Source organism: Arachis hypogaea, chromosome 20 (assembly GCF_003086295.3).
Source record: "Arachis hypogaea cultivar Tifrunner chromosome 20, arahy.Tifrunner.gnm2.J5K5, whole genome shotgun sequence".
In the NCBI taxonomy this organism is placed as follows: Eukaryota; Viridiplantae; Streptophyta; class Magnoliopsida; order Fabales; family Fabaceae; genus Arachis; species Arachis hypogaea.
The window spans coordinates 109,135,050-109,156,183 of record NC_092055.1 but is presented as its reverse complement, the minus strand read 5'-3'; the positions used below and the strand labels follow the sequence as shown (position 1 = coordinate 109,156,183).

General features: G+C 41.5%; 1 protein-coding gene across 1 annotated transcript; it reads right to left on the bottom strand.

Moving 5' to 3' along the window:
- Positions 1-10,851: 10,851 nt before the first annotated feature.
- On the bottom strand, positions 10,852-11,702 carry LOC140183146 (uncharacterized). The gene is made up of 2 exons (XM_072231166.1): positions 11,245-11,702; positions 10,852-11,149 (listed from the first exon to the last, which is right to left on the bottom strand). Exons 1-2 carry the CDS (start codon positions 11,700-11,702, stop codon positions 10,852-10,854), a joined length of 756 nt encoding a protein of 251 aa, XP_072087267.1.
- Positions 11,703-21,134: the final 9,432 nt, after the last annotated feature.

The following is a 21,134-nucleotide window of genomic DNA, read 5'->3' as shown; positions in this document are numbered from 1 at the left end:
TAAGCAGTGACTTTTCCATGAAAGAAGAGGCTAAAACAGTGACTGCTGAACTCAGTCCTACAGAGCAAGCTGCTGAATTCAATCAGCAATTTGATTTTCTAACAAAGCAGTTAGCTGAATTCAAGGATAAACTACAAGAGACAAGGATGGTTAATATAAACATGGAAGTACAATTAAAGCAAACAAAGCAGCAGCTGTCAAAACAAATAACAGAAGAATGCCAAGCAGTTCAATTAAGAAGTGGGAAAGCACTAAATACCCCACTTCAAGACAGCAGGAAACCAAGAAATGAGCAAACCACCCAAAATCCATCTGAGGACAGTAAGAGCCCAGGGAAAAATAATTCTGGCACCAAAACGCCAGAAGATGGGTGGAAGGCTAGTGCTGAACGCCCAGACCATGCTCAGGACTGGCGTTCAACGCCAGAAACAAGCAAGAATCTGGCGTTGAATGCCCAAAAGAAGCACAGTTCTGGCGTTCAAACGCCAGGAACAGAGGAGGAGCTGGCGTCTAACGTCACTCCAGCTTTTAACTCTGGCACTCAATTGCCAGTGAGGGATCAGACATACACATGTGCTGATGACAACCCATCTAAAAAGGCTTCTTCAACCACTTTTGTAGGAAATAAACTTACAGCAACTAAGGTTGAGGAATATAAAGCCAAGATACCTTATCCTCAAAAACTCCGCCAAGAGGAGCAGGATAAGCAATTTGCTCGCTTTGCAGATTATCTCAGGACTCTTGAAATAAAGATTCTATTTGCAGAGGCACTTGAGCAAATACCTTCTTATGCTAAGTTCATGAAAGAGATCTTGAGTCATAAGAAGGATTGGAGAGAAACTGAAAAAGTTCTCCTCACTGAAGAATGCAGTGTAGTCATTCTGAAAAGCTTTCCTGAAAAGCTTAAAGACCCTGGGAGTTTTCTGATACCATGTACATTAGAAGGTAATTGCACCAAGACAGCTTTATGTGATCTTGGGGCAAGCATCAATCTAATACCTGCATCCACTATCAGAAAGCTTGGTTTAATTGAAGAAGTTAAACCAACCCGGATATGTCTCCAACTTGCTGATGGCTCCATTAAATACCCATCAGGCGTGATTGAAGACATGATTGTCAGAGTTGGGCCATTCGCCTTTCCCACTGACTTTGTAGTGCTGGAAATGGAGGAGCACAAGAGTGATACTCTCATTCTAGGAAGACCCTTCCTAGCAACTGGACGAACTCTCATTGATGTCCAACAGGGGAAATAACCCTGAGAGTCAATGATGATGAGTTTAAGTTGAATGCTGTCAAAGCCATGTAGCATCCAGACACATCAAAAGACTGCATGAAAGTTGATCTTATTGACTCTTTGGTGGAAGAGATCAACATGGCTGTGAGTCTCGAATCAGAGTTGGAAGACATCTTTAAAGATGTTCAGCCTGATTTGGAGGATTCAGAGGAAATGAAAGAGCCTCTGAAATTTCCTCTGGGAGAGGAAAAACCCCATAAACCCGAGCTCAAACCATTACCACCATCCCTAAAATATGCATTTCTGGGAGAAGGTGACACTTTTCCAGTGATCATAAGCTCTGCTTTGAATCCATAGGAAGAGGAAGCACTTATTCAAGTGCTAAGGACACACAAGACAGCTCTTGGGTGGTCCATAGGTGACCTTAAGGACATAAGCCTAGCTAGATGCATGCACAAAATCTTATTGGAGGATAATGCTAAACCAGTGGTTCAACCACAGAGGCGGCTAAATCCAGCCATGAAGGAAGTGGTGCAGAAAGAGGTCACCAAATTACTAGAGGCTGGGATTATTTATCCTATTTCTGACAGCCCCTGGGTGAGCCTTGTCCAAGTTGTCCCCAAAAAGGGAGGCATGACAGTGGTTCATAATGAAAAGAATGAACTGGTTCCTACAAGAACAGTTACAGGGTGGCGCATGTGTATTGACTACAGAAGGCTCAATACAGCCACCAGAAAGGATCATTTTCCTTTACCATTCATAGACCAGATGCTAGAAAGACTGGCAGGTCATGATTATTACTGCTTTTTGGATGGCTATTTAGGCTATAACCAGATTGCAGTAGATCCCCAGGATCAAGAAAAAATAGCATTCACATGTCCATCGGGAGTGTTTGCTTATAGAAGGATGCCATTTGGGCTGTGTAATGCGCCTGCAACCTTCCAGAGATGCATGCTCTCTATTTTCTCTGATATGGTGGAAAAATTTTTGGAAGTCTTCATGGATGACTTCTCAGTATATGGAGACTCATTCAGCTCCTGTCTTGATCACCTGAAACTAGTTCTGAAAAGATGCCAAGAGACTAACCTGGTTTTAAACTGGGAAAAATGTCACTTTATGGTGACTGAAGGGATTGTCCTTGGGCATAAAATTTCAAACAAGGGAATAGAGGTGGATCAAGCAAAAATAGAGGTAATTGAAAAATTACCACCACCTGCCAATCTTAAGGCAATTAGAAGCTTTCTGGGGCATGCAGGATTCTATAGGAGGTTTATAAAAGATTTTTCAAAAATCGCAAAACCTCTGAGCAATCTGCTAGTTGCTGACACGCCATTTGTGTTTGACACAGAGTGTCTGCAGGCGTTTGAAACGCTGAAAGCCAAGCTGGTCACAGCACCAGTTATTTCTACACCAAACTGGACTTTACCATTTGAGCTAATGTGTGATGCCAGTGATCACGCCATTGGTGCAGTACTGGGGCAGAGGCATGACAAGCTTCTGCATGTCATTTATTATGCTAGCCGTATTTTGAATGATGCCCAGAAAAATTACACAACCACAGAAAAAGAATTGCTTGCAGTGGTTTATGCTTTTGACAAGTTTAGATCATACTTGGTAGGATCAAAAGTGATTGTGTACACAGATCATGCTGCTCTTAAATATCTACTCACAAAGCAGGATTCAAAACCCAGACTCATAAGATGGGTGTTGCTTCTGCAAGAGTTTGATATAGAAATAAGAGACAGAAAAGAGACAGAGAACCAAGTGGCTGATCATCTGTCCCGGATAGAGCCAATAGAAGGGACGTCATTCCCCTCTCTTGAAATCTTTGAGACCTTTCCGGATGAGCATTTGTTTGCCATTCAGGAAACACCATGGTTTGCAGACATTACAAACTACAAAGCTGCAAGGTTCATTCCCAAGGAGTACAGCAGGCAACAAAAGAAAAAAATAATTACTGATGCAAAGTACTACTTGTGGGATGAACCCTATCTCTTTAAGAGATGTGCAGATGGCATAATCCGTAGGTGTGTGCCTATAGAAGAAGCACAAAGGATCTTATGGCATTGCCATGGGTCACAATATGGAGGTCATTTCGGAGGTGAGCGAACAGCCACCAAGGTCCTCCAATGTGGCTTCTACTGGCCTACACTCTACAGTGATTCCAGAGAGTTTGTACGTAACTGTGACAGTTGCCAGAGAGCTGGTAATTTGCCTCATAGTTACGCCATGCCTCAACAAGGAATCTTAGAGATTGAGTTGTTTGATGTATGGGGTATTGATTTCATGGGGCCTTTCCCACCATCATACTCAAACACTTATATTCTGGTGGCAGTTGACTATGTATCAAAATGGGTTGTGGCCATTGCCACACCCACCAATGATAATAAAACAGTGCTAAAATTCCTCCAGAAACATATATTCAGCAGGTTTGGTGTCCCCAGATTACTGATCAGCGATGGGGGCACCACTTCTGCAACAAACAGCTTTACTCTGCCATGGTCCGGTATGGGATTCGCCACAAGGTAGCGACCCCATATCATCCACAGACAAATGGGCAAGGTGAAGTCTCTAACAGAGAACTAAAAAGAATCCTGGAACGGACTGTAAGCACCCGTAGAAAGGATTGGGCACGAAGCTTGGATGATGCTCTGTGGGCTTACAGAACAGCATTCAAGACTCCTATAGGGACCTCTCCATACCAACTTGTGTATGGTAAGGCATGCCACCTGCCCATGGAACTGGAACATAAAGCCTACTGGGCAACCAGATTCCTAAACTTTGATGCCAAATTAGCTGGAGAAAAAAGATTGCTCCAGCTAAATGAGCTAGAGGAATTCAGATTCACTGCTTTCGAAAATGCCAAGCTTTATAAAGAAAAATAAAAAAAGTGGCATGACAGAAAGCTATCATCTAGAATCTTCGAACCAGGACAAAAGGTTCTGTTGTTTAACTCTAGGCTCAGGCTATTCCCCGGGAAACTGAAGTCCCGGTGGAGGGGACCATACGTGATTACAAGTGTATCACCATATGGTTATGTGGAACTTCAAGACATTGATTCTGATAAGAAGTTCATTGTTAATGGATAGAGAATCAAGCACTATCTTAAAGGCAATGTTGAGCAAGAGTGCTCAAAGCTGAAGCTAGATTAAAAGCTCAGCAAGGTCCAGCTAAAGACAATAAAGAAGCGCTTGCTGGGAGGCAACCCAGCCATGGGGCATCACATCCTCTAAGAATTTTGCCCTATTCTTGATTTTATTTGTTTATATAAAGTTCACTGATACTAAGGTAAAGAGTCAATTGTATAAGTTCACAGAGTTACAGAAGGATTCTGCACACAAAACAGAGAAAAAGAGCTCACTGGCAAGAAAACGCCAGTAAGAGTCTGTTTTGGGCGTTCAACGCCCAACAGAAGCATCCACTGGGCGTTAAACGCCAGATTTACAGCGTCCTGGGCGTTCAGAAAAACGCCCAGTGACAAAGGAGTTCCTGGCGTTCAACGCCAGAAAGAAGCAGCAGCTGGGCGTTGAACGCCCAGGAGAAGCAGCATTTGGGCGTTGAACGCCCAAAACATGCAGCGTTTAGGCGTTCAAACGCCAGGATGGTGGGGAGGAGGTAAATTCGTTTTTTTCTTCATGTTTTTCATTCTAATCTCAATTTTCATGTTTCAATTCATGATTTCTTGCATAAACATGTTAAGAACCCTGATTTCTAAAATCCCTAATTTCTAAAAACCCTATTTTAAAAATATTAAATGTATCTTAATCCATAAGCACAAATCCTTTTCTCAATCCAATTCAACTCTTTTTCAAAATTTTCAAAACAAATCTATCTCTTTTCATTCAAAAATCTTTTTAACTAATCAATATCTTTTTCAAATCTCCTTATTATCTTTTTCAAAAATCCAATTTTATCTTTTTCAAATATCTTTCATATTTTTTCAATTTTAAACTATATCTTTTCTTATCATACTTATTTTTTTAAATCATATCTTCTATCATATCTTTCTCCCTATTTTCGAAAACTCCCCCCTCCCTTTTAAAAACCCATTCGGCCTCCTTCATCTCATCCATCATCCTACACTAGCTCTCCTTCTATCCCTCTCCTTTCTTTTCTTTTGCTTGAGGACAAGCAAATCTCTAAGTTTGGTGTGGTTATCCGTGATCACTAAACCATACCCACTAAGATCATGGCTCCTAAAGGAAAACAACCCACTCCAAGAGGCAAGAAAGAGAGTGTTCCAAAACCACTTTGGAATCAAGGAAAGTTCTTAACTAAAGAACATTCAGACCATTATTACAAAATAATGGGTCTAAGATCAGTGATCTCGGAAGTTAGATTCGATCTGAAAGAAGACGAATATCCGGAGATCCAGGAGCAAATCCGAATCAGGAACTGGGAGATCCTAGCCAATCTTGAAACGAAAGTGGGAAGGAACATGGTCCAGGAGTTCTATGCTAATATGTGGCATACAGACAGGCAAAGACTATCTGGATCTGCTATTTATGACTATCGGAACTTGGTCAGAGGAAAGATTGTTCATACCCACCCTGACAAGATTAGGGAGATCTTAAAGCTACCTCAGCTGAAAGATGATCCAGACTCCTTCAATAGGAGAATGATGAGAACAGACAAGGGCCTGGATAAGATTCTAGAGGATATATGCATCCTTGGAGCCAGGTGGACCACCAGCACGAAGGGTGTCCCAAATCAACTCAAAAGAGAAGATCTCAAACCAGTAGCCAGAGAATGGCTGGACTTCATTGGGCATTCTCTACTGCCCACTAGCAACCGTTCTGAAGTCACTATTAGAAGAGCAGTGATGATCCATTGCATCATGATGGGAAAAGAAGTAAAAGTTCATCAACTGATTTCAACTGAATTCTACAAAATCGCAAAAAAAAATTCCAAAGATGCCAGGTTGGCTTATCCAAGCTTGATTTCTATGCTCTGCAAGGACGCTGGAGTAAGGATGGGAATAACTGAGTATATCTCAGTTGAGCGGCCAATCACCAAAGCATCAATGGAAAAACAACAAGCACAGGATGACCCCATCAAGAAGAGAACACAGGAAATTCTCCCAGAAATCCCTCAATCTGAATACTGGGAGTATCTTGAAACATCTATTACCAAGATGCAAGAAGCTATGGAACAAATACAGAAAGAACAGAAGGAACAAAGTAGCATTCTTTGCTATTTGCTTAAAGAACAGGAGGAGCAAGGGCGTGATTTAAGGGAATTGAAGCGCCAGAAATTATCTCTTGAAGGACCAAGCACCCCGCAGATTAGAGGAACATCCACTTCCCAGAACAAAGGTTGTTAAATTCCAATCTTAGCCTTAACTCTGTGATAACTGTTTTTATTTTAGTTTTACCTTAGGAGTCATATAGTAGTAATTAGTATCTATATTTTTGATTTTATCCCCAATTAAGCTATAATTTAATTTTATCATCATTATTGAACATGAATAAAATAGAAGAATTTCTTTAGAATAAGAGGCAATATTTTTTGAGTTTTTAATAAGATAAATTCTAATTATTTACATGTGGTGGCAATGCTTTCTGTCTTCTGAATGAATGCTTGAACAGTGCATATGTCTTTTGAATTTGATGTTTAAGACTGTTAAATATGTTGGCTCTTGAAAGAATGATGAACATGAGACATGTTATTGATAATATGAAAAATCATAAAAATGATTCTTGAAGCAAGAAAAAGCAGTGAATACAAAAGCTTGCAGAAAAAAAAATAGAGAAAGAAAAAGAAAAAGCAAGCAGAAAAAGCCAAAGCTCTTAAAACCAAAAGGCAAGAGCAAAAAGCCAATAGCCCTTAAAACCAAAAGGCAAGGGTAATAAAAAGGACCCCAAGGCTTTGAGCATCAGTGGATAGGAGGGCCTAAAGGAATAAAGTCCTGGCCTAAGTGGCTAAACCAAGCTGTCCCTAACCATGTGCTTGTGGCGTGAAGGTGTCAAGTGAAAACTTGAGACTGAGCGGTTAAAGTCAAGGTCCAAAGCAAAAACAAGAGTGTGCTTAAGAACCCTGGACACCTCTAATTGGGGACTTTAGCAAAGCTGAGTCACAATCTGAAAAGGTTCACCCAATTATGTGTCTGTGGCATTTATGTATCCGGTGATAATACTGGAAAATAAAGTACTTAGGGCCACGGCCAAGACTCATAAAGTAGCTGTGTTCAAGAATCAACATACTAAACTAGGAGAATCAATATCACTATCTAAATTCTGAGTTCCTATAGATGCCAATCACTCTGAGCTTCAATGGATAAAGTGAGATGCCAAAACTGTTCAGAAGCAAAAAAGCTACTAGTCCCGCTCATCTAATTAGAATCTGAGCTTCACTCAAAAACTTTGAGATATTATTGCTTCTTAATTTATTTGTATTCTATTTTATTTATCTAGTTGCTTGAGGACAAGCAACAGTTTAAGTTTGGTGTTGTGATGAGCGGATATTTTATACGCTTTTTGGGGTTAATTTCATATAGTTTTTAGTGTGTTTTAGTTAGTTTTTAGTTTATTTTTAGTAGTTTCTAGGCAAAATTCATATTTCTAGACTTTACTATGAGTTTGTGTATTTTTCTGTGATTTCAGGTATTTTCTGGCTGAAATTGAGGGAGCTGAGCAAAAATCTGATTCAGGCTGAAAAAGGACTGCTGATGCTGTTGGATTCTAACCTCCCTGCACTCAAAATGGATTTTCTGGAGCTACAGAACTCCAAATGGCGCGCTTTCAATTGCGTTGAAAAGTAGACATACAGGGATTTTCAGCAATATATAATAGTCCATACTTTGCTCAAGGATAGATGACGTAAACTGGCGTTCAACGCCAGTTCCATGCTGCTGTCTGGCGTCCAGCGCCAGAAACAAGTTACAAAGTGGAGTTCAACGCCAGAAACAGGTTGCAACCTAGCGTTGAACGCCCAAAACAGCCCAAGCACGTGAGAAGCTTTAGTCTCAGCCCCAGCACACACCAAGTGGGCCCTAGAAGTGGATTTCTGCACTATCTATCATAGTTTACTCATTTTCTGTAAACCTAGGTTACCAGTTTAGTATTTAAACAACTTTTAGAGACTTGTTTTGTATCTCATGACATTTTAGATCTAAACTTTGTACCCTTTGACGGCATGAGTCTCTAAACTCCATTGTTGGGGGTGAGGAGCTCTGCTGTGCCTCGATGAATTAATGCCAGTATTTATGTTTTCTATTCAATCACGCTTGTTCCTATCTAAGATGTTCATTTGTGCCTTATTATGATGAATGTGATGATTCATGACACTCATTACCATTCTCAACCTATGAACGTGTGCCTGATAACCACCTCCGTTCTACATTAGATTGAATGAGTATCTCTTAGATTCCTTAATCGGAATCTCCGTGGTATAAGCTAGAATGCATTGGCAGCATCCTTGAGAATTCGGAAAGTCTAAACCTTGTCTGTGGTATTCCTAGTAGGATTCTGGGATTGGATGACTGTGACGAGCTTCAAACTCGCGAGTGCTGGGCGTAGTGACAGACGCAAAAGGATAGCGAATCCTATTCCGGTATGATCGAGAACCTACAGATGATTAGCCGTGCGGTGATAGCACACCTGGACCATTTTCACTGAAAGGAAGGATGGTAGCCATTGACAACGGTGATCCTCCAACACACAGCTTGCCATAGGAGGGACGTGCATGCATGAGGAAGAAGATAGGGAGAAAGCAGAGATTCAAAAGGCAAAGCATCTCCAAAACTCCAACATATTCTCATTTACTGCATAACAAGTAACCTTTAATTCATGCTCTCTTGTTCATTTGTAAGTCAATTGATAACCACTAATTAATATCCTGACTAAGAGTTGCAAGATAACCATAGCTTGCTTCAAGCCAACAATCTCCGTGGGATCGACCCTTACTCACGTAAGGTATTACTTGGACGACCCAGTGCACTTGCTAGTTAGTTATGCAGAATTACATAGTGTGAAGTAATTTTCGTGCACCAGTGCTCCAAGTATTGGAGGATGGAGTCTATCCATGAGAGGGGGGCTCGGCGTCTGGGTTGCGCACAAGATGACTACCGGTTCAGTTGCTAACCCCTGGATTAGAGACCTGTTTCCTGTTCTGGGTTTGGTGCTTGCTAATTTGGAGAGGAGGTCGGCTCAGACGTTTCTTTATCTGGGGACATGCTGGACTATGACTTCCTCAAAGCTTTCGCATAGCTCTTTTACTTTCTCCAAGTATTTTTGTAGTAGTGTGTCCCTGGCTTGGTAGCTGCCGTTTATCTGGGAGGTGACAATTTGGGAGTCGCTGTTGATTTCTATTCTTGATGCTCCAACTTCTTTAGCTAGGATTAACCCTCCTATCAGGGCTTCGTATTATGTCTGGTTGTTGGAGACTGGGAAATCGAACTTGATTGACTGTTCGTAAGCTACCCTTGCTCAGTTTTTGAGGATGATTCCAGCCCCTCCGAACGTTTGGTTGGATGCTCCGTCGATGTGGAGCTTCCACCGTGTGCTCGGTGTGTCGGGTGCCTCCCCCGTAACTTCTACTAGGAAATCCGCCATCGCCTGGGCTTTGATTGCTTGTCTGGGCTTGTATTGCAGGTCATACTGAGACAACTCTACTACCCATTCCATCATTCTCCCCGCGAGGTCGGGTTTTTGAAGGACTTGTCGTATGGCCTGGTCGGTTCTTAGGATGATTGCGTGCCATTGAAAGTATTGTTTTAGCCTTCTAGACGAGGTTAGTAGGGCGTAGGCCAATTTTTCCAGCTTGGTGTACCTCAACTCTGCCCCCTGGAGTACTTTGCTGATGAAGTATATTGGGTGTTGAGTCTTGTCTTCTTCCCGGACGAGGACCACCGCCATGGCTTGTGTGGTCACTGCCAGATACAGGTACAATGGTTCTCCTTCTCTGGGCTTGCTGAGTACGGGGGATTCGGATAGTATCTTTTTGAAATGGTTGAATGCTTCACACGCCTGGTTCCATTCGAAGGCGATCCCTTTCTTCATTAGATTGAAGAATGGGATGGCCTTCTCCGCCGAGGCTCCGAGGAACCGGGATAAAGCTGTAAGTTTCCCGGCGAGCCGCTGCACATCTTTGACGCATCCTAGGCTTGTCATTTTGAGGATAGCTTCGCATTTGTTTGGGTTGGCCTCTACCCTCTTTGCGTTATCATGAAGCCTAGAAATTTCCCAGCTTCCATGGCAAATGCGCATTTGAGTGGGTTGAGCCTCATCTTGAATTTTCTTAATGCCTTGAAGACGGCTTGGAGGTCGTCAATAAGACTGCTCGGCTCTGCTGTCTTCACCAGGATATCGTCGACGTACACTTCTACCGTTTTGCCGATGAGGTCGTGGAAGACCTTGCTCATCGACCTTTGGTAGGTGGCTCCTGTGTTCTTCGATCCGAACGGCATTACCTTGTAGCAGTAGGTGCCTACTGTTGTTATGAATGCTGTTTTATCTTCGTCAGGTCGGTGCATCGGATCTGGTTATAGCCTGAGTACGCGTCCATGAAGCTGAGGAAGTGATACCCCACCGCCGAATCTACCAAGGTGTCGATGTTGGGAGGGGAAAGGAGTCTTTAGGGCATGCTTTGTTCAGATCGGAATAGTCGACACACATTCTTCATCTCCCGCTGGCTTTTTTGACGAGGACAACGTTGGATAGCCATGTCGAATACTCGAGCTCTTTGATGAACCCGACTTCTAGTAGCCCGGCTGTTTGCTTGGCCACCTCATCGGCCTTTTCTTGAGACATCTTTCTTCGCCGTTGAGCTACTGGCTTGGCGTCTAGTTTAATGGATAGTCGATGTGACATGACTTCGGGATCCAACCCCAGCATGTCTGACGGCGTCCATGCGAAGAGGTCGCCGTTCGCCCTGACGATCTCCATGAGGGGGCCTTTTAGCTTGTGAGGAAGGTTCCTATTTACAAAGGTAAACTACTCCGCCGAGTTTCCTATTTGGAACTTCTCTATGTCCCCTTTTGGTTCTGGTCTTGGCTTGTCCTCCATCCTTACGTCCAGGTCTGCCAGGAACACACCAGCTGCTTCATTGACTCTTTCCTTAGGGAGAGAGTGGCATTGTCGCAGGCGACCGCCGCTTCTAAGTCTCCCCTAATGGAGCCAATGGCTCCCTTGTCTGTTATGAACTTCATTGTTAGGAATTTGGTGCATATTATGGCTGAGAACTCGTTGATGGTTTTTTTCCCCAGAATGATGTTGTAGGCTGTGGAGTCTCTGAGGACTACAAAGTTTGCCATAATCGACCTTTTGGTGTCTCCGGTTCCTAGGCAGATTGGGAGGGAGATTGTCCCGTCGGGTTTTATATAGTTATCGCCTAGTCCCATGACCCCGTGCTGGTGGCTCTTGAGGTTGGATTCTTTGAGTCCCATGGCGTCGAATACATTCCTGAACAGGATGTTGGAATCGGCCCCGGTGTCGATGAGGATTCGCTTGACTAACCCCGTCCCGACCATCGCTGTGATTACCATTGGGGGTTTTCGGGGAGATCGTGAAACCATTGGTCTTCTGGACCGAAAGATATCATGAGAGATCCTCTGTTCGGAACGGCGGGACCTCCCGTCGAGATGGATAGGACCCGGGTATCCTTTTTTGCTGCCGATCTGGACTTAGGAGGGTTATCTCATCTGACCACGATGTTGACCACGAAAGTTGGGGGGTTATCGGCGTTCCCTGCCGGCTCTTGTCTTGGTTTGACAGTCCGGCTACGGTCATCCTCGGAGCGTTCTCGCTCTCGTCTCCTTGGTTCTCGGATGAGTCAGGAGAACTCGTTCAGCTTTCCTTCCCTGATGGCTTGTTCTAAAGCGTCTTTGAGATCGAAGCAGTCCTGAGTTTTGTGACCGAACCCCTTATGGTAGTCACAGTAAAGGCTTTTGTTTCCTTCTGTTCTCTCTTTCAATCATAGTTGTCAGAATCAAACCAGTAATCGAACCGGTCAGGTTACTGGGTCACTGGTTCAACCGATGGGTTACTGTTGAACCGGTTGACCCGGTCCTATGTAAATAAAAAATAAAAAATAGTCAAAAATTTAAAATTTAAATTTAAAATACATATTTTTACTAACATTTTAAAAATATCAAGTTATTATAATTTGCATAAATTTTAATAAGAAGCATAGTGGCCTGGTTGTTGTGGAATGCTTTTGTTTCCTTGAGGACAAGGGTTCGAACCCTACCTCAAGCATTTTGGAAATATTTTCACTCCCAAGCGGTTCGGTCGGACCGGTCTCACCGAGTTTGACCGGTTCGCACTGGTTCATAGCAAGTTTGACTGGTTTACACCGGTTCGATAATTTGTACGGTCCAAATACCAGACCGGACCGGTATAGGGTGCAGTTCACCGGTTTTCCAATTAAACTGGCCAGTCCAGTCCGATTTTTACAACAATGTTTTCAATGGTTTGGGTCTGAACAGGATTTCCTTGTCCGCGATCTGCTGGTAGACCTCCACTATAGGCGTCGTGAGTGGCGTGTAGTTTGTGAATCTCCCTACTCGTGGGAGTTGTTTTGATTGTTTTGCCGAGGTTCTGTCCTTGGGAGCTTCCTTGTACCTGTCAACCTGAGGGGCCTGCCGTGCTGGGGGTTCGAGGGCTGCCATTTATTGCCTGCCACGACCTGGCTTACCTCCTCATCGTTGATGTATTCTTTAGCCACGCTTTGAATTTCCTACATGGTCCAGACGGGCTTGGTGGTGAGGTGCTTTCTAAAGTCCTCGTTTAACAAGCCGTTCGTCAGGCAGAGACTGGCAACCGAATCGGTGAGGCCATCGATTTTTAGACATTCATCATTGAATCTGTCCAGGAACTTTCTGGTCGGCTCTCCTGGTTTTTGGGTAACTCCCAGCAGGTTGATCGAGTGTTTTGCCTTGGCTATACGTGTCGTGAACCGAGCTAGGAAGCTTTGGGAGATATCTGTGAAGGTCGTAATGGATCCTTGTGGGAGTGCATTAAACCAACGTATCACTAGGCCGGCCAGCATCACGGGGAATGCTCAGCATCTGACCACGTCGCCTACCCCTTCCAGATTTATTCTTGCTTCAAATGCCGTCAGGTGTTTGATGAGTGGATAATTTAAATGGTTTTTGGCATTGTTTTTACATAGTTTTTAGTATGATTTAGTTAGTTTTTAGTATATTTTTATTAGTTTTTAAATAAAAATTACATTTTTGGACTTCACTATGAGTTTGTGTGTTTTTCTGTGATTTCAGATAATTTTTGGCTGAAATTGAGGGACTTGAGCAAAAATCTGATTCAGAGGCTGAAGAAGGACTGCAGATGCTGTTGGATTCTGACCTCCCTGCACTCGAAATGGATTTTCTGGAGCTACAGAAACCCAATTGGTGCGCTCTCAATTGCGTTGGAAAGTAGACATTCAGGGCTTTCCAGCAATATATAATAGTCCATACTTTGCCCGATTTTTGACGACGCAAACTGGTATTCAAACGCCAACTTCCTGCCCTATTCTGGAGTTAAACGCCAGAAACAGGTTGCAAATCAGAGTTAAACGCCAGAAATAGGCTACAACCTGGCGTTTAACTCCAAAAAGAGTCTCTACATATGAAAGCTCAATGCTCAGCCCAAGCACACACCAAGTGGGCCCAGAAGTGGATTTCTGCATCATTTACTCATTTCTGTGAACCCTAGGTTACTACTTTAGTATAAAAACTACTTTTAGAGATTTATTTTATATCTTTGGACGTTTAGTCCTTAGACCTTTATGCTTTTGTACACGTTTGGAGGCTGGCCATTCGCCCATGCCTAGACCTTTCACTTATATATTTTCAACGGTGGAGTTTCTACACCCCATAGATTAAGGTGTGGAGCTCTGCCGTTCTTCATGAATTAATGCAAAGTACTATTGTTTTTCTATTCAACTCAAGCTTATTCTTATTCTAAGATATTCACTCACAGTTCAACCTATTAAATGTGATGATCCGTGACACTCATCATCATTCTCACCTATGAACGCGTGCCTGACAACCACTTCCGTTCTATCTGCAATAGCTTGAGTGTGTATCTCTTAGCCTTCTGGTTCACGATCAGAGTCTTCGTGGTATAGGCTAGAATTCTTGGCGGCCATTCCGGAGATCCGGAAAGTCTAAACCTTGTCTGTGGTATTCCGAGTAGGATCTGGGAAGCGATGACTGTGACGAGCTTCAAACTCGCGAGTGTTGGGCGTAGTGACAGACGCAAAAGGATCAATGGATCCTATTCCAACATGATCGGGAACCGACAGATGATTAGCCGTGCGGTGATAGCACATTTGGACCATTTTCACTGAGAGGACGGATGGTAGCCATTGACAACGGTGATCCCCCAACATAAAGCTTGGCATAGAAAGGAGTATGAATGATTGAATGAAGGCAGTAGGAAAGCAGATATTCAGAAGGAGCAAAGCATCTCCATACGCTTATCTGAAATTCTCACCAATGAATTACATAAGTATTTCGATCTTATTTTCTGTTTTAATTATATTATAATTATCAAAATCCCATAACCATTTGAATCCGCCTGACTGAGATTTACAAGGATGACCATAGCTTGTTTCAAGCCGACAATCTCCGTGGGATCGACCCTTACTCACGTAAGGTTTATTACTTGGACGACCCAGTACATTTGCTGGTTATTTGTGCGAAGTTGTGAAGAAGAATTGAGATTATGATCGTGCACCAAGTTTTTGGCGCCATTGAGATCACAATTTCGTGCACCAAGTTTTTGGCGCCGTTGCCGGGGATTGTTCGAGTTTGGACAATTGACGGTTCATCTTGTTGCTCAGATTAGGTAATTTTATTTTAATTTTAAGCTTTTTGTTTTTATTATTTTTATTTTCGAAAAAATTTTCAAAAAAAAATTATTCTATGTTCTTCAGAACTTTTAAGAATGAATTCTAGAGTTTCATGAGATATGTTGAATCCTGGCTGGCTGTTAAGCCATGTCTAATCTTTTGAACCGAGGTTTCAACTATCCTTAAAAGAGCTTCTTTGTCTTTCTTAGCAAATTAGCTGTTGTATGAAATGATCTGCTAAAGTTTGGCTGGCCATTGACCATGTCTAGTGTTTTGGACCGGAGCTTTTATTGAAAGCTTGGCTGGCTAGTAAGCCATGTCTAATTCCTGGACTGGAGCTTTAGACTAACATTGCATGATTCATGGAATTCTCATTAAAAATTTTGAAATCCTTATTTTTCTTTTTCCAAATAATTTTCAAAAAATACAAAAAAAAAAAAAATAAAATCATAAAACCAAAAATAATTTGTGTTTCTTGTTTGAGTCTTGGGTCAAATTGTAAGTTTGGTGTCAATTGCATCTTTTTAATTTTCATTAAAATTTTCGAAAACTCATGTGTTCTTCATGATCTTCAAGTTGTTCTTGATGATCTTCTTTGTTTGATTTTTGCACTTCCATATTTTGTGTCTTTTCTTGTTTTTCATATGCATTTTCAATTTGTTAGTGTCTAAACATTGAAACTTTCTAAGTTTGGTGTCTTGCATGTGTGTCTTTTCTTAAAAATTTTCAAAAATAAATTCTTGGTGTTCATCTTGACATTCAAAGTGTTCTTGCATATTTTTCTTGTTTTGATTCATAATTTCTATGTTTTGTTTCAATTTGGTGTTTTTCTCTCTCCTCATTAAAAATAAAAAAAATATCTTTCCCTTATTTACAAATAAATTTTGAAAATTTGGTTTGACTTAGTCAAAAAATTTTAAAATTTAGTTGTTTCTTATGAGTCAAGTCAAATTTTCAATTTAAAAATCCTATCTTTTCAAAATCTTTTCAAAAATCAAATCTTTCTCATTTTTTTATTAATATTTTCGAAAACTTAAAAAAAATGATTTTCAAAATCTTTACTAACAATTAACGTGATTGATTCAAAACTTTTAAAGTTTGTTACTTGTCTATTAAGAAAGGTTCAATTTTTAAATTTTAGAATCATATCTTTAGTTTCTTGTTAGTCAAGTAATCAACTTTAATTTTTCAAAAATCAAATCTTTTTAATTTCCTTTTCAAATCTTTTTTTAAAAATAAATCTCAAATCACATGTTTTTCAAAATCAACTTCAAAATCTTTTCTAACTTCTTATCTTTTCAAAATTATTTTTCAAATCTTTTTCAATTAATCTCATCTTTTTGTTTGATTCTTATCTTTTTCAAAACTACCTAACTAATTTTCTCTCTCTAATTTTCGAAAACTCCTCACCCTTTTTTTTTCAAAATTCTTTTTAATTAACTAATTGTTTCAAATTTTAATTTTAATTTTGTTTTTCTTTTTAATTTTCGAATTATAACTGATTTTTAAATAAAAATAAAAATATTTTTCCTTTTATTTTAATTTAAATTTGAATTCTTCTCTGTCTCATCTCTTTCTATTTATTGATTTAATTACTAACACTTCTCTTCTACTCAAAATTCGAACCCCCTCTTCTTCTCTGTGTTCAAATTTTTCTCTTCTCCTTCTTCTATTCTTCTCTTCTTCTACTCACATAAAGGAATCTCTATACTGTGACATAGAGGATTCCTCTTCTTTTCTGTTCTCTTCTTTTTCATATTAGCAGGAACAGGGACAAAGACATTCTTATTGAAGCTGATCCTGAACCTGAAAGGACTCTTAAGAGGAAACTAAGAGAAGCTAAAGCACAACCCTCTGGAGAGAACCTGACAGAAATTTTCGAAAAAGAAGGAGACATGGCCGAACCCAATAACAATGCCAACAATGCAAGGAAGATGCTTGGTGACTTCATTGCACCCTATTCTGACTTCTATGGAAGAAGCATCTCAATTCTTGCCATTGGAGCAAACAACTTTGAGCTTAAGCCTCAATTAGTTTCTCTAATGCAACAGAATTGCAAGTTTCATAGACTTCCATTGGAAGATCCTCATTAGTTCTTAGCTGAATTCTTGCAAATCTGTGACACTGTCAAGACCAATAGAGTTGATCCAGAGGTCTACAGGCTTATGCTTTTCCCTTTTGCTGTAAGAGACAGAGCTAGAACATGGTTGGATTCACAACCTAAGGAAAGCTTGAACTCTTGGTAAAAGCTGGTCAGTGCTTTCCTGGCCAAATTCTTTCCACCTCAAAAGATGAGCAAGCCTAGAGTGGAAATCCAAACCTTCAGACAGAAGGAAGGTGAGTCCCTTTATGAAGCATGAGAAAGATATAAGCAATTGATTAAAAGGTGTCCTACTGACATGCTTCCAAAATGGAGCATCATATGTATATTCTATGATGGTCTGTCTGAGTTATCAAAAATGTCATTGGACCATTCTGCAGGAGGATCTCTTCATCTGAAAACCCCTGCAGAAGCTCAGGAACTCATTGAAATGGTTGCAAATAACCAGTTTATGTATACCTTTGAGAGGAGTCCTGTGAATAATGGGACGCCTCAGAAGAAGGGAGTTCTTGAAATTGATACTCTGAATGCCATATTGGCTCAGAACAAAATATTGACTCAGCAAGTCAATATGATTTTTCAGAGTCTGAATGGATTGCAAGCTACATCCAACAGTACTAAAGAAGCATCTTCTGAAGAAGAAGCTTATGATCCTGAGAATCCTGCAATGGCAGAGGTGAATTACATGAGAGAACCCTATGGAAACACCTATAATCCTTCATGGAGAAATCATCCAAATTTCTCATGGAAGGACCAACAGAAGCCTCAACAAGGCTTCAATAATAATGGTGGAAGAAATAGGTTTAGCAATAGCAAGCCTTTTCCATCATCTTCTCAGTAATAGACAGAGAATTCTGAACAGAGCCATTCTGGCCTGGCAACCATAGGCTCTGATCTATCCAAGACCACACTAAGTTTCATGAATGAAATAAGGTTCTCTATTAGAAATTTGGAGGCACAGGTGGGTCAGCTGAGTAAGAAGATTACTGAAACTCCTTCCAGTACTCTCCCAATTAATACAGAAGAAAACCCCAAGAGAGAGTGCAAAGCTATAACCATGACCAACATGGCCGAACCTGGAGAGAGTGAGGAGGACATGAGTCCCAGTGAGAAAAGCCTCATAGGACGTCCCCTAGACAGAAAGGAGTTTCCCTTTGAGGAACCAAAGGAATCTGAGGCTCATACAGAGACCATAGAGATTCCATTGAACTTCCTTCTGCCATTCATGAGCTCTGATGAATATTCTTCTTCTGAAGAGGATGAAGACATCACTGAAGAGCAAGTTGCTAAATATTTAGGAGCAATCATGAAGCTGAATGCTAAGTTATTTGGTAATGAGACTTGGGAGGATGAACCCCCCTTGCTCACGAATGAACTGAATGCATTAATGAGGCAGACATTACCTCAGAAGAAACCGGATCCCGAAAAATTCTTCATACCTTGTACCATAGGCACCATGACCTTTGAGAAGACTCTGTGTGACCTGGGGTCAGGGATAAACCTCATGCCACTCTCTGTAATGGAGAAACTGGGAATCTTCGAGGTACAAGCTACAAGAATCTCACTAGAGATGGCAGACAAATCAATGAAACATGCTTATGAACTAGTAAAGGACGTGCTAGTGAAGGTTGAAAGCCTTTACATCCCTGCTGATTTCATAATCCTAGACACTAGAAAGGATGAGGATGAATCCATCATCCTTGGCAGACCCTTCCTAGCCACAGCAAAAGCTATGATTGATGTTGACAGAGGAGAGTTGGTCCTTCAGCTGAATAAGGACTACCTTGTATTTGAGACTCAAGGGTCTCTTTCTGTAACCATGGAGAGGAAGCATGAAAAGCTTCTCTCAATACAGAGTCAAACAAAACCCCCACATTCAAACTCTAAGTTTGGTGTTGGGAGGCCACAACCAAACTCCAAGTTTGGTGTTGAGAGGCCCCAACCCTGCTCTGATTATCTGTGAGGCTCCATGAGAGCTCACTGTCAAGCTATTGACATTAAAGAAGCGCTTGTTGGGAGGCAACCCAATGCTATTTAATTATATCTATTTATTTTCCATTGCTATTTTATGTTTTCTTTAGGTTGATGATCATGTGAAGTCCCAAAAACAACTGAAAAATCAAAAACAGAATGAAAAATAGCTCACCCTGGAGGAAGAGCTTACTGGCGTTTAAACGCAAGTAAGAGTAGCAGAATGGGCATTAAACGCCCAGTCTAGCACCATTCTGGGTGTTTAACGCTAGAAACAGGCACCAGACTGGCGTTTAACGCCAGAACAGAGCATCTAATTGGCGTTTAATGCCAAGAATGGGAGAAAAGCTGGCGTTAAACGCCAGAAACAAGCAGCAACCTGGCGTTTAACGCCAGAAGTGTACTCTAAAGGCGTTTTGCACGCCTAAATGGAGCAGTGATGTTAAGTCCTTGACCCCTCAGGATCTGTGGATCCCACAGGATCCCCACATACCCTACCTTTTCTTCTCTCTTATTCACACCCTTTTATAACACTTCCTCAAATACCCTTCACCAATCACCTCCATACCTCTTCCCCAAATACTCTTCACCACTCACATCCATCCACTCTTCCCCAAAAACCCCACCTACCTCCAAATTCAAAATTCTTTCCCTCCCAAACCCAACCCTAATACACGAAACTTAACCCTTCCCCCACCCCTATATAAACCCCTCAACACTACCTCATTTTCACACATTACAAACACTTCTTCCCCCCTTGGCCGAATACACTCTTCCCTTCCATCTCCTCCATTTTCTTCTTCTTCTACTATTCTCCTTCTTCTTTTGCTCGAGGACGAGCAAACATTTTAAGTTTGGTGTGGTAAAAGCATTGCTTTTTGTTTTTCCATAACCATTAATGGCACCTAAGGCTAGAGAAACCTCAAGAAAGAGGAAAGGGAAGGCAATTGCTTCCACCTCTGAGTCATGGGAGAAGGAGAGATTAATCTCAAAGGTCCATCAAGACTACTTCTATGAAGTTGTGAACAAGAAAAAGGTGATCCCTGAGGTCTCTTTTAAGCTAAAAAAGGGCAAATACCCAGAGATCCGACAAGAAATTAGAAGAAGAGGATGGGAAGTACTCTCCAATCCTATTCAACAAGTCGAAATCCTAATGGTTCAAGAGTTCTATGCAAATGCATGGATCACTAGGAACCATGATCAAAGTATGAACCCGAATCCAAAGAATTGGCTTACAATGGTTCGGGGGAAATACTTAGATTTCAGTCCGGAAAATGTAAGGTTGGCGTTCAACTTGCCAATGATGCAAGAAAACGCACGCCCCTACACTAGAAGGGTCAACTTTGATCAAAGGTTGGACCAAGTCCTCATGGACATATGTGTGGAAGGAGCTCAATGGAAAGTTGACTCAAGAGGCAAGCTGGTTCAATTGAGAAGACCGGACCTTAAGCCTGTAGCTAGAGGATGGTTGGAGTTTATCCAACGCTCTATCATTCCTACTAGCAACCGATCCGAGGTAACTGTGGGTCGGGCCATCATGATCTATAGTATCATGATTGGGGAGGAAGTGGAAGTTCATGAGTTTATACCTCAAGAACTCTATAAGGTGGCTGACAAGTCCTTCACTTTGGCAAGGTTAGCCTTTCCTCACCTCATTTGTCACCTCTGCAATTCAGCTGGAATTGACATAGAGGGAGACATCCTCATTGATGAGGACAAGCCCATCACTAAGAAAAGGATGGAGCAAACAAGAGAGCCCACTCATGGACCTCAACAAGAGCATGAGAAAATTCCTCATCATGAAATCCCTGAGATGCCTCAAGGGATGCACTTTCCTTCACAAAACTATTGGGAGCAAATCAACACCTCCCTAGGAGAATTAAGTTCCAACATGGGACAACTAAGGATGGAGCACCAAGAGCACTCCATCATTCTCCATGAGATTAGAGAAGATCAAAGAGCTATGAGGGAAGAGCAATAAAGGCAAGGAAGAGACATAGAGGAGCTCAAGAACACCATTGGTTCTTCAAGAGG